General features: G+C 34.9%; 1 protein-coding gene across 1 annotated transcript; it reads right to left on the bottom strand.

Moving 5' to 3' along the window:
- Positions 1-3058: 3058 nt before the first annotated feature.
- Positions 3059-6528, bottom strand: LOC108682786. The gene is made up of 2 exons (XM_018172026.2): positions 6455-6528; positions 3059-3777 (listed from the first exon to the last, which is right to left on the bottom strand). The coding sequence occupies exons 1-2, from the start codon at positions 6467-6469 to the stop codon at positions 3196-3198; spliced, it is 597 nt and encodes a 198-aa protein (XP_018027515.1). The 5' UTR covers positions 6470-6528; the 3' UTR covers positions 3059-3195.
- Between the last annotated feature and the right edge of the window lie 4577 nt (positions 6529-11105).

The raw sequence follows: 11105 nt of genomic DNA, 5'->3' as shown, positions 1-11105 counted from the left end.
AAAAATGTAATAAAAAATAAGACATTCATTCATTTATTAACAACTCAAAAAATCCTTCCTTAACTTGAAAAAATATACTCGTGACTTAAAAAATCTATCACTGACGTAAAGAAAAATATTTCATTGACATAAAAATATACATCCATGACATGAAAAATATATCCTTGCGATAAAAAATTCATCCTTTTCATGAAAAAATGTATCCTTGACTATAAAAAATATATTTAGTTAATCAGAAAAAAAAACTTCGTTCCAGTTTCGTCCATAATCCAGATATTATGTGCAGGGAATTCGTACTTAATCGTGATTTCAGCCAACACCATAAAAACTCATCAACTTTTGGCTCATTGGTGTTGGCTGAAATCAACTTTTGGCAAGGCAAGAGTCAATAACTCGACAAGGGGTCATAAATACGCATAACTAGGAATTAAACCTGCTGCCTTGAGGCGGCAAATCAAAAAAATCATGCAATATGAAGTGTAATTTGTAATTCAAAAAGCTAGTCATAGTTTTGAAAAGGTCATTGACACAAATCTAATGATGTATAACACATGACTTCACCATGGGCGCTTTGCCCCGTGACACGCGTGGGCTCGTTGCCCCACTAGGTATCATTTCAATTTATATCGTGTCAACATTTTATTTAAAAAGCTAATAGTCTAAACTTGATCTAAAAATTATCCCTATAAATATTACTTTCAATATATAATTCACAGTAATTTCAAAAGCTTCATCTGCAGTAATTGAAAACAGTTTTATTCAGCAACAAAAAAAATTTTATCTGGGCTAAAACAGTTATTCACAAATAACTTAACAACGCAAACTCTAAGCAAAACGTAAATCCGTACACCTCATCCCAGTGAAACTGTCGACCGGCGGTAGAGAACACGGACCAGTATCTGCCATACTTAGCGAGAAACCCGCTATGGGCCCATGACCCGCAGTGGTCCCTTTGCCCCATGTTACCTTAATGTTTTCTGTTATGACATATCGTTAAAATTCATTGGACCAATCGTCACCAGTACAGCTTTGCACAGCAGCAAAACACCAAGCTCTGAAATTGCAACGATAAGATGGTTCTAAAAACGGTTGAGCTGGAGACCTTTACCATAAATTTCAGTCATTTGAACGTATATACCGTGTAATAATTAGCTGCTTTGATCATGTAGTTATAGAACATTGCTTAAAAATTTTGTTTCCTCATTGGCACCCACACATGAGGTGAAGACTTTTGATGTGGGGATACTAACTCATTTATACAGTGGGGGGAAATAAATATTCGTACACTTGAAAAATCGTATTTTAATGTATGTAAGTACACAAACTTAACAGGAAAAGTGATTTAAATTATGTATAGAGACGCATAGTATTCAAAAATGCTATCAAAATAAATTAAATCTCAATGCAACAAAAAACAATGCAACATGTTCACTTTTCGGGTGAAAAAAGTATTCGTACAAAACACTAAATCCGCATTATTTTAATTTAATACTTGGTTGAATACCCTTTATTCAGCTCAACAGATACCAGTCTATTTCTATACGTCTCGACCAATGATTTGCAGATGCTGACTTGTATTTTATACCATTCTTCTTGGCACACCACCTTATTTCAACCAAGTATTAAATTAAAATAATGCGGATTTAGTGTTTTGTACGAATACTTTTTTCACCCGAAAAGTGAACATGTTGCATTGTTTTTTGTTGCATTGAGATTTAATTTCTTTTGATAGTATTTTTGAATACTATGCGTCTCTATACATAATTTAAATCACTTTTCCTGTTAAGTTTGTGTACTTACATACATTAAAATACGATTTTTCAAGTGTACGAATATTTATTTCCCCCCACTGTATAATTAATTTGACGCAAATTCTATGACATTTGAAAATCAAATTTCTTTCAAAATTCGAAGGTTTGGAAGCGTGAAAGGCACATGAGATGCGGAAGATCGGAAAGCCAGCCTTGTTCGGTCTCCAGATGGCTTGGGGACCGAAAACTATAATTCGATAAGACCGATCCGTGTTTAGACCTTCTCTTAGAAGTATATAATAATTCTGATGACACCAAATCCCTGACACACAAACACTAATAGTTCAATGCAGACATCGCGGTCTTTTTGTCATCTTTAAAACCGACACGACATTTACTTCTCTCTAAAAAGGCGATCTTGGACAATTGACAGGAAAAATTCTCTTAAAATGAGTGGGCGATGACGAGAGCGAGTAACCTTCAACTGGACATGTTTGGCAGAGTTGAAGCTACATTGTTCAACTATATTTAGAAAACAGATCCCTCTGGTTGTACAATTAACATCCTCAATTCCTGCTATTTTGGGAAGTATGAAACACAAAGAAAAAACTTAAATTGATTTAGAAATTTCGATACATTTCATACCATGTATGCTGACATTTACATCCCTTTTAATATCCTCAGCCATCTGTTTTATCCACTTCTATTTTCCAGGTTACCTGAGATAAGCAGTTATAGCGAGAAATTTTTTGTAATTACTTGCTCCATCTCAAATCGAAACAACGGTCAAAGCGAGTTTTCTCTTACACTAATTTTACATTTATTGGTATTTAAATTTGAAAAATATCATCAATGTTCTAGCATCAGTTTTTGGCATCAGTTGTAGAGCAATTTTCAACTTAAACGCAAAATTTTTAGTACCATCCTGATTTGTTAATCGAATTGACCTTTGCGGCTACCAAATACGGACTTGATTCTTGACGAGTTTTCTCTCTATCCCATAAACGACGTCCGTTCGAGATATCGTTAATATGTCAAGGAACATTCTTCAGTTTCACCCTGAACTGCCAATTATAAGCTGAAGTTTTTTGTGATAACCGATACCAGTTTTTTTTAAAGTAGGACTTGGTAAAAGATTTTTTGTGTTTGCTTTGGTTCAGTGGAGTGTACATACATGATATTGCCGGCATTTCTGTAAAATATGATACTAACAGCATTTAACGAGTGAAAATACCGATGAAGTATTAAATAAATATATTCGCAACTTTAAAGGAATATTAAAAGGTAAAGACAAATCAAACAAATAGTAAAGAATCATAAATAACTTTATTCGCACGCAGTCGTTATGGATTTCGAAATTTTGTTGACAAACAGAGAACATGACTGGAAAGATAGGCTAAATGCGAGAGGAAAAAATAAGTTATAAAAGGCATAAAGAAATAGATTACTGGTATCCTCCTCTTCTGCCATTTTCTCGGCTTTCATCGGATCCATGTCCGAATCCACCACCGAATCCACCATCACCGCCGATAACTTGTCCCTGGGCCGCGGACTGGCTGAGGGCGGTCTGGAGGTCGATGCCTCCGGGGAGTTGAGGGTTGTCTCCGTCATTGTAGTTGACGAAGTAGACCTCAGGTTGGGTGGGGGTCGAGGGAACCTCAATAACCTCTTGTCCAACGGCACCAGGGCGCTGGCTCAGCAGGTACACGAGGGTCTTCTGTTGGGGAGGTGGCACGACAACGGGGCGGGGTCCGGGCTGGACTGCCGGGGTGCGCACGAACACGTAGTTGAAGTGCACCTTGGGGTCAGGCAGAATAGGAGGAGGTCCGTATGTCACCGTCTGGGCAGGGGCGTTGTAGAGGTACAGGTTCCTGGTGATGATGGGCTGGGCGCAAGAACCGTCGGCTCTGCGGACGAGGCCGTCGTGGCAGGCGGGGGCTCCGTAGTTCAGTGCAGGAGCGGGAGCTGGGGCCCGGTAGCTCGGGGCGGAGTCGGACAGCGCCGACGCGGCGAGAAGGACAATTGCCTGAGGGCAGAGAAAATAATTAATTATAACATAACATAACATAGTGATCTCGGCGCTGCAGTGTAGGCCTGATGTGGCCTGTCGCCGATTCTTTTCCTTTTCGTGCCTTGTTCACAGAAGATCTAAAAATCGTGTCATTTGACCGGATATTTTCAGGACTGCCGATATAGTATGAAGTAGCTACTAGACTTCCACCGGGTTCGGTATGGTACTAGGCATTTCAAGTCTGAACATATAATTTTCCATAGCTTTATCTAGTCTGTTCTTGAACGCGTTCATTTTAAACTGGAAATATTTTAACCGCAACATCACTTGTTGGTGGAAATGATCATTCAAGTATAACTGCCTGAGGGCAAAGAAAAAGAATTAATTATCATTTTAAACTGGAAATATATAAACCGCAACATTACTCGATGGTGGAAATGATCATTCATGTATTACTGGAAATAACCATTTAGGTTATAGGATGACAAGATAAGAGGTATTTTGATTCCATCATCAGTATAGAATAAACATAAAAAATTTACCTCCGTGTAAGTAAATTGGTATTATCATGCAAACTTAATGACATTTTCAAGCGAAGATTACCTTAATCACTTCGCAAAAATGAGCTTAATTTACAAGCTTACATCCATCAGCTATATACCGCAAAAAACCTGCATTTTTTATTTTTGAAGTCAATAACATTTTTTTCGGGCTTGGGCTTTGACCTCTAAACAAATGGCGTAGGATTCCCCCGATCTGATAGCAAACATTTAAACCTCGCGAATCATTTACTCTACAATGAAGTTGTCGTTGAAATGAGAGTTGTAACATGAGTATAACTTACGAGAAGATGTTTAAACAATACTGGAACGATGACCAAGCGAAAGGAAATTCAGCAAGAGGAATGTTAACAATGTCAATATCAACACACTAATAAGGAAGTTGCACTATCCGGTGAAAGTTAACTCAAGGTTCACTGGACATTATTTAACGATTCGTGAAATGTCAAACTCAATTGGAAGAGATCAAATCGACGTGGTGATCAGACATTGATGAAACACTTAAAACATAAATAGAGAATAAATAATACAAGTTTAAAAATTACTTTTTAAAGACAACACTTTTAAAGAATCCAGTATCTCCAATCTTCCAGATGTACAATGAATTTCTCATCTAATTTTCGAAAATTAAAAAAATTTACTTCTCAATTTTTTTAATATATATATTTTTTTAATACATAAATTTTGTTCAAAATTATTTATTCTGTTGATTGATTCATGCATTGCCTCTGATTTCACACAAGTGTGCAAAATTTCAGACCAATTAGTCACGTAAAAGTGTGTCAAATATCAGTTATAAGATTTGTAGCTGACAAAATTCTTTTTTTTTAAATTTTTTAATATTGAAAAAAAAAAATTTTTACTTTTCAAAATCATTTATTTTGACATTTGATTCATGCATTGTCTCCAACTTTAAACAAGTATGCAAAATTTCAGATCGATAGGATAAGTAGAAGTGTGTTAAATTTCGATTACAAGATTTGTAGCAGACAGACAGACAGACAAACAAGAAGTGAAGTTAAAGAGAAGTGTTGTAACAAAATAAATAAGCGGTTTCCACTCTTGAACGCGACATACAAAGAGCGAATCCAGCAGGAAATGCGATCAGTAACTAGTAAATTAATGTAAACGTTGATAGTGACCAAGTGAAATATGCTTGCTTTTGTTTGGATACTTATCTATAAAAATTACTATACTGATGCACGGCGCATCTTTTTCTGCACATATTAATACCGAGAAATTGCACGCTGTGCAATAAATGCACACCGATACATTGCATACTAGAATATGAACTACATGAATATTGATGAATGCGATTGTTGAATACTGATGTATGCAATACACTCATGCAATTACATCGAATTCAAGATGAAATAAATTTTACCTGCTTTGGTATAAGTTGAGCAAAGGTAAACTACTTCAACGCGCATCAAAAGAGAACAGGAAGCGATAGGATGGTAAGCGTGGATATCTGCAGTGTATCATGAAATTAAGTCCGAAGCTTTGTGATTGTTCAGGTAGAAATTTCGTTAAATATAAATAAGCAGTTTAAAGTTTCTGCAGACCAAAATAATATGCATATAGGATAAAATTTTTTAGATGCCTACATGGTACAATTTTGTCTCGTTTATTCCTTCTTATATGAACGTTAAAGAAAATTTCATCTAACATACATAGTTTTATGAACAAGTATAAAATTCTCTTTAGTGAGTCACAGACAAGGTTTGCTCCATTTATCAGCTAACAGGAGAATGTATTTCTTGATTTTAGTCTAAAAGTTTCAGCCCAAGGAAAATGCTGTTGTTCTTTTGGACGCTGTCTGGATAATAACAGAATTCTTGTTAGAACTTTACAGTGGTTGTATAAAACCCCCGTACCCACAGAATTCCTCCAACTTTACAGCGGGTTGAATAAAGCCTCTATGCCCATAGAAAGTTCTCAGATTTTACAGCGGGTTGATAAAACCTCTATGCCCACAGAAATTCCTCCAACTTTACAACGGGTTGAATAAAACCTTTATGCCCACAGAAATTTCTCCGGCTTTACAGCGGATCGAATAGAATCTAAGTGACCACAAAAATTTCTCCGATCGAAGACATAGAGAAAATCGAGAAGCTGATGGATTGACTCACCAGTGCTCGGTACATGTTGGAGGACCGTTGACTTAGAAGTGTGCAGAAGGTTACCAGGTCGACGCCTTTATACGCGACCTGCACGAGTTTTTATGTCGTCCGTACGCGCCTTTTGCAGAGGTCGGGTGATGGGGCGCAGTTCGCTGCTGTGGGTACGAGGGGCGCTGATGGTGCCGGCCTTGCGTAGCGCCCTTGGGCACCTTGGGACAAGTGGGGGACTTATTTAAAAACTTGGAAAATAGTTCACCAGCAATAAGTTAGAGTGAAAATGGAATCAAAATGCAAGTAACATAAAAAAGTGGAGGCATTATTTAATTAAATGAAATTGGGTCAATGATTGATTATATGAAGAAAATTTGCCAGTTTTCTCTGTGAGAAAATTTATCAATGACAATTTATCAATTTATCAATCATCAATTTATTAACATTCTATCAATGTAGAAGTACTTATGGTGTGATTCATCAAAGAGATGATAGATAGCAATGACATTGTTTTAGAAAAACGTTCGTCAGGAACCGCAATCTCACGGACAAAATCTATCACTTAATGTGAAATGTTGAAAGATAATTTGGTACTCCAAACAAAAGTGAAAACATTCGAACCTGATGTTCTAATAAGAAAATAATCAGAATTTTAATCTTGGATTGAATACTACATTACTTTTTACGTTAAAGGGAACCTTATTTTAAAGTGAGTTGTCATAAAACAACTTCAAATTATAATACGTTGAAACCTGCAGTCGGAAAACCTCTTCCGTTACTAACTTTAAGTTATAATACTTTGAAATGAAAAGTCATAAAACTTTTAGAAAGAAAACTATAGATAAGCATTAGCTTTGATCTGATATACTTGATTAATAGTATTACTGAAATGGTGAATCGCAGGATAATAACAGTTAATGTAAATGTGAACTTTTATTTGGGGCAAACTCGTGTTTGATTTTTCTAAAAATGTTATAAAACTTTCAAAAGAAGTGAAAAATCTTGGAAAATATTTTTTGAATTTTACAACTTCACAAATTCAAATAAATTTGCATTTTGTAATTCTACACTTATGTGGAACCTATTGATACAAAAAGTGTCCCTTATGAGAAACACAATTAGGGAACTTTAGGTGGATAACTTTACTTTTAAAAATTTTGAGTAAAATCTTGTTTGATAATTTACATGAATATATGATTCGAAGCTACATCTATTTTTCGGAAAAAAGTTTGACTAAATAGTAATTTTGAAATATTGTTACAGTTATTCAAAAAGAAGAAAAATAATAGAAGACAAAAGGTTATATTGCTATGCCTTTATATTAGGATATTAAGAGTGAATTTTTGTCTACAAAAGTTGGAGCGGCGTTCTATATTTATGTAAAATGTATAAAATTACATAAATGATAAATCGGTTAATCGTAAGCAGTCGACGTGATAGAAATAAGCATCATGAATGTGAGAACACGTAATTTGTTATAAAATGCCTTCAGAATCAACGGTACTTTATAAATTGATGACATGTTTTTTTAAATCTTTCGAAATTTTGGAAATCACAAACGAAGAAAGTTTTCTAGTGTAAGCAAGCGAATTGAAATGAATGTGGTTGCTATGCAATTTGAAGCGGATCGGTATGCTTTCAATAGCTTCTTCTGATGGTAAATAATGTGGTAAATATCGGTAACCGAATCAGTAATAAAAGAATTGAATTTAATTACGCAAAACAATTTGGTGGTAAAACTATATCAAGAAGAGGAACATGAATGCTTGAGATTCTACCGTTCATTAAGTTTTAATTTAAACTATATTCATTCTGGAAATTAGAATAACTGCCTTTGCCCAAGCAGCAGGTAGCATTGCAGGTACTGCAGCGTTATGAGACTTAATATTTAATAGATTTAGATAAAAATAAGCATGGGGTGCACTGCCGACGAATCTAATTTAATCTTATTGATATGATAATAGCATGGTGATAATAAACATTTTGAGAGATCAATATTTAGTGCTGAGAATAATGTTTACTCCCCACTGTACACATTACTTAGATGTTAACAGTGCACTTTACTCATTATTTATATATATAGGGTCACTTTACTTTTCACATTAGTTAGATGTGTACACTCGTCTGCGCACATTAGATTCCATATATTAGGTCACTCAAAGTTTCGTTCCAGTTGCTTCTGAACAAAAAGAAGCGCTATCTTTTGTCACATACACAATCATCCGAATAAAACAAAAATGTGTTGAACATCGTTTTTGTCACCAGAATGCAATGCAAGTCTTTTGAAACGCGTTCTTCAAAAAAGTTGGTTTTGGGTCACCATTTCTTGCGCATAACCTTGTCACCCGCTTCGTCACGTGGAAAACTGAAAGTTTGAAAAATAACCAAATAACTTTGCGAATTGGATACATGGTGAAAAAAACTGTTATGGACGTAGCTCTCTGCACTGAAATATATTGAAAAATAACCAAATAACTTAGCGAATTGGATACATGGTGAAAAAAACTGTTATAGACGTAGCTCTCTAAATTGAAAGTTTGAAAAATAACTAAATATTTTAGCGAATTGTATACATGGTGAAAAAACTGTTATAGGCGTAGCTCTCCGAACTGAAATTCATTGTAAACTTCGGTTCTATGAGCTGGTAAGTGGAGAGCAAGAATGTTGACGATAACTTCTAAATAAATTTAATTATTTTACCTTTATTTTGTGAATCAACCTGCTGTCAATTATGTTGTCAGCATCTTGCTTTACCTGCTTGACTTTATCATAAACATTCCCAATGATTTCGTTGCTACAAAACCGATATCATCTAATTAAATCCGTTAAATTAATCAAATTAAATAAGCTTTAAATCTTTCAAATAGATTGAAATATTAAAAAAAATTCAAATTTCTAGCAAAACTTTGGGGCCATTTGATTCATGACAGGACGCTAGAAAACAACAAAGCATCGTTAAAATGAAATGTATGCAGTTACTTATTTATTAGTAATCACGTAATTAATTTCCGTTCAACCAAACACAGAGACAATGCTATTACCGAGGCTCAGTCTGGCGGCTCAAGTTGGGTAGAAAATGCCGGTTTGGAAAACGTGTGGGCTTTCTTCAATGTCAAAAATTGAATGTTTATTGTTCCGGTCGCAAGGTCTACGTTTTGAACTCGTCGGCATTCTTCTTAAATTTAAACGAACTTGCCGTGCGTTCGCTTTTTTGATTGAAAATTTTAGCATAACTAAGAATATAATTTAGAACTTTAATGTATGTATATATTAAAAATTTCAAATAAAGTATATGGAGGTAATTAATTCTTTTTATTTTTCAAGTTGAAGTAATCGACCGCAACACGTGCAATGTTTTGTACAATGTGTAATGAATGTTGTTAAATATTTTACTACTATGCAATGAATGCTACATCTGATCTCCGAAATAATTTTAGTCACAATATAAGTTGTATCATCGAGTGCAATACGCTATCTATTGCCAATTAATCGTATTATTCTAATCCACTTTGCTAACTAACATGTCACTCTAAGATAGTTTAATTGATATCCGATATTTATTCAGTCACAACTTATGCTCAAGATGATTATGCAGTCCCTGGACAACATTCACTAATACGTAGCGGTTTTTTATCTACTTACAATTATGCTGCTACGTATCGGCCTACGTGATGGTCTGGGCTAATTCTAATGAACTGAAGAGTTGCCAGGCTTGAGGGGGAACTCGGGCAAATCGGTTCATACTCAAAGATGGTTTGCATGAGGAACCTGTCTAGGAGCGCACACCTGTGATGAGATCAGCAGTTACTTGCATGATAAAGCAACTTATTGCGTTGAGGCCTATTTTATATTTTGTGCTGTCGAAAAGGCGAGTGTTAATAAATATTATTATTGAAGAAAGAAAAAAATTCGTACCAACAGCTCAAGCGCTGAATGATGGAACTGATGAAATGATACGAAATGACAAGCGCTAATGAAATGATACGATTTTATGCACAATGACGGTTATACTGATGGAAAAGTTTTTTATGCAAGTTCGGAAATTGAGAAAAAATGTTAGGTTCAGTTTACAAGCAGGTTAATGGAGCTGGATTACCTCAAAAATTCCTTTAGCTTTCAAAATACTTTTTGGGCGATAAAATCTTAGTGCAATAAGCAACGCAGATTGAATTCTAATCCCACCCATTGTTTCTTTGCATTCAATTTACTGATCACTAACAATTAAAAATGATTGTTATAAGTTAATTGCTTCGGAGCAAATGTGATAATTTTATTGATCATAGTTGTATTTCTAAATTTTTTGAACTGAAAATAGAGCATTTCCAAAAATGTTTAAACAAACTATGGTGAATTAGTTAGGCGCTTCCATTGTTTTAAATAATCGATTCTCATTGATACCTTTACGAAAATAAATGATAAATATATGGACCCATTTCGGAATTGACCATTTATTAATAAATGTACTTAAGTATTGTGAACGCTTCTAGAGTCGGCAATGGGCTTTATTCTCGAGCCTTAAAGGTGAACAGAATATGTTAAAATTTTACGCCAATCTCAGAGTCGCTTTTACTCGATATGTCGCTTATACAAATTGTGTTCCTCATATCTTGCCTGGCTGTACTTTCGCTTGAAAATAAAGTATTAGTAACCTAAGTAAATTAAGTATTTA

This window comes from Hyalella azteca, unplaced genomic scaffold (assembly GCF_000764305.2).
Source record: "Hyalella azteca isolate HAZT.00-mixed unplaced genomic scaffold, Hazt_2.0.2 contig16688, whole genome shotgun sequence".
NCBI classification, from domain to species: Eukaryota; Metazoa; Arthropoda; class Malacostraca; order Amphipoda; family Hyalellidae; genus Hyalella; species Hyalella azteca.
The sequence above is the reverse complement of the archived record's forward strand: the minus strand, read 5'-3'. Positions and strand labels throughout refer to the sequence as shown.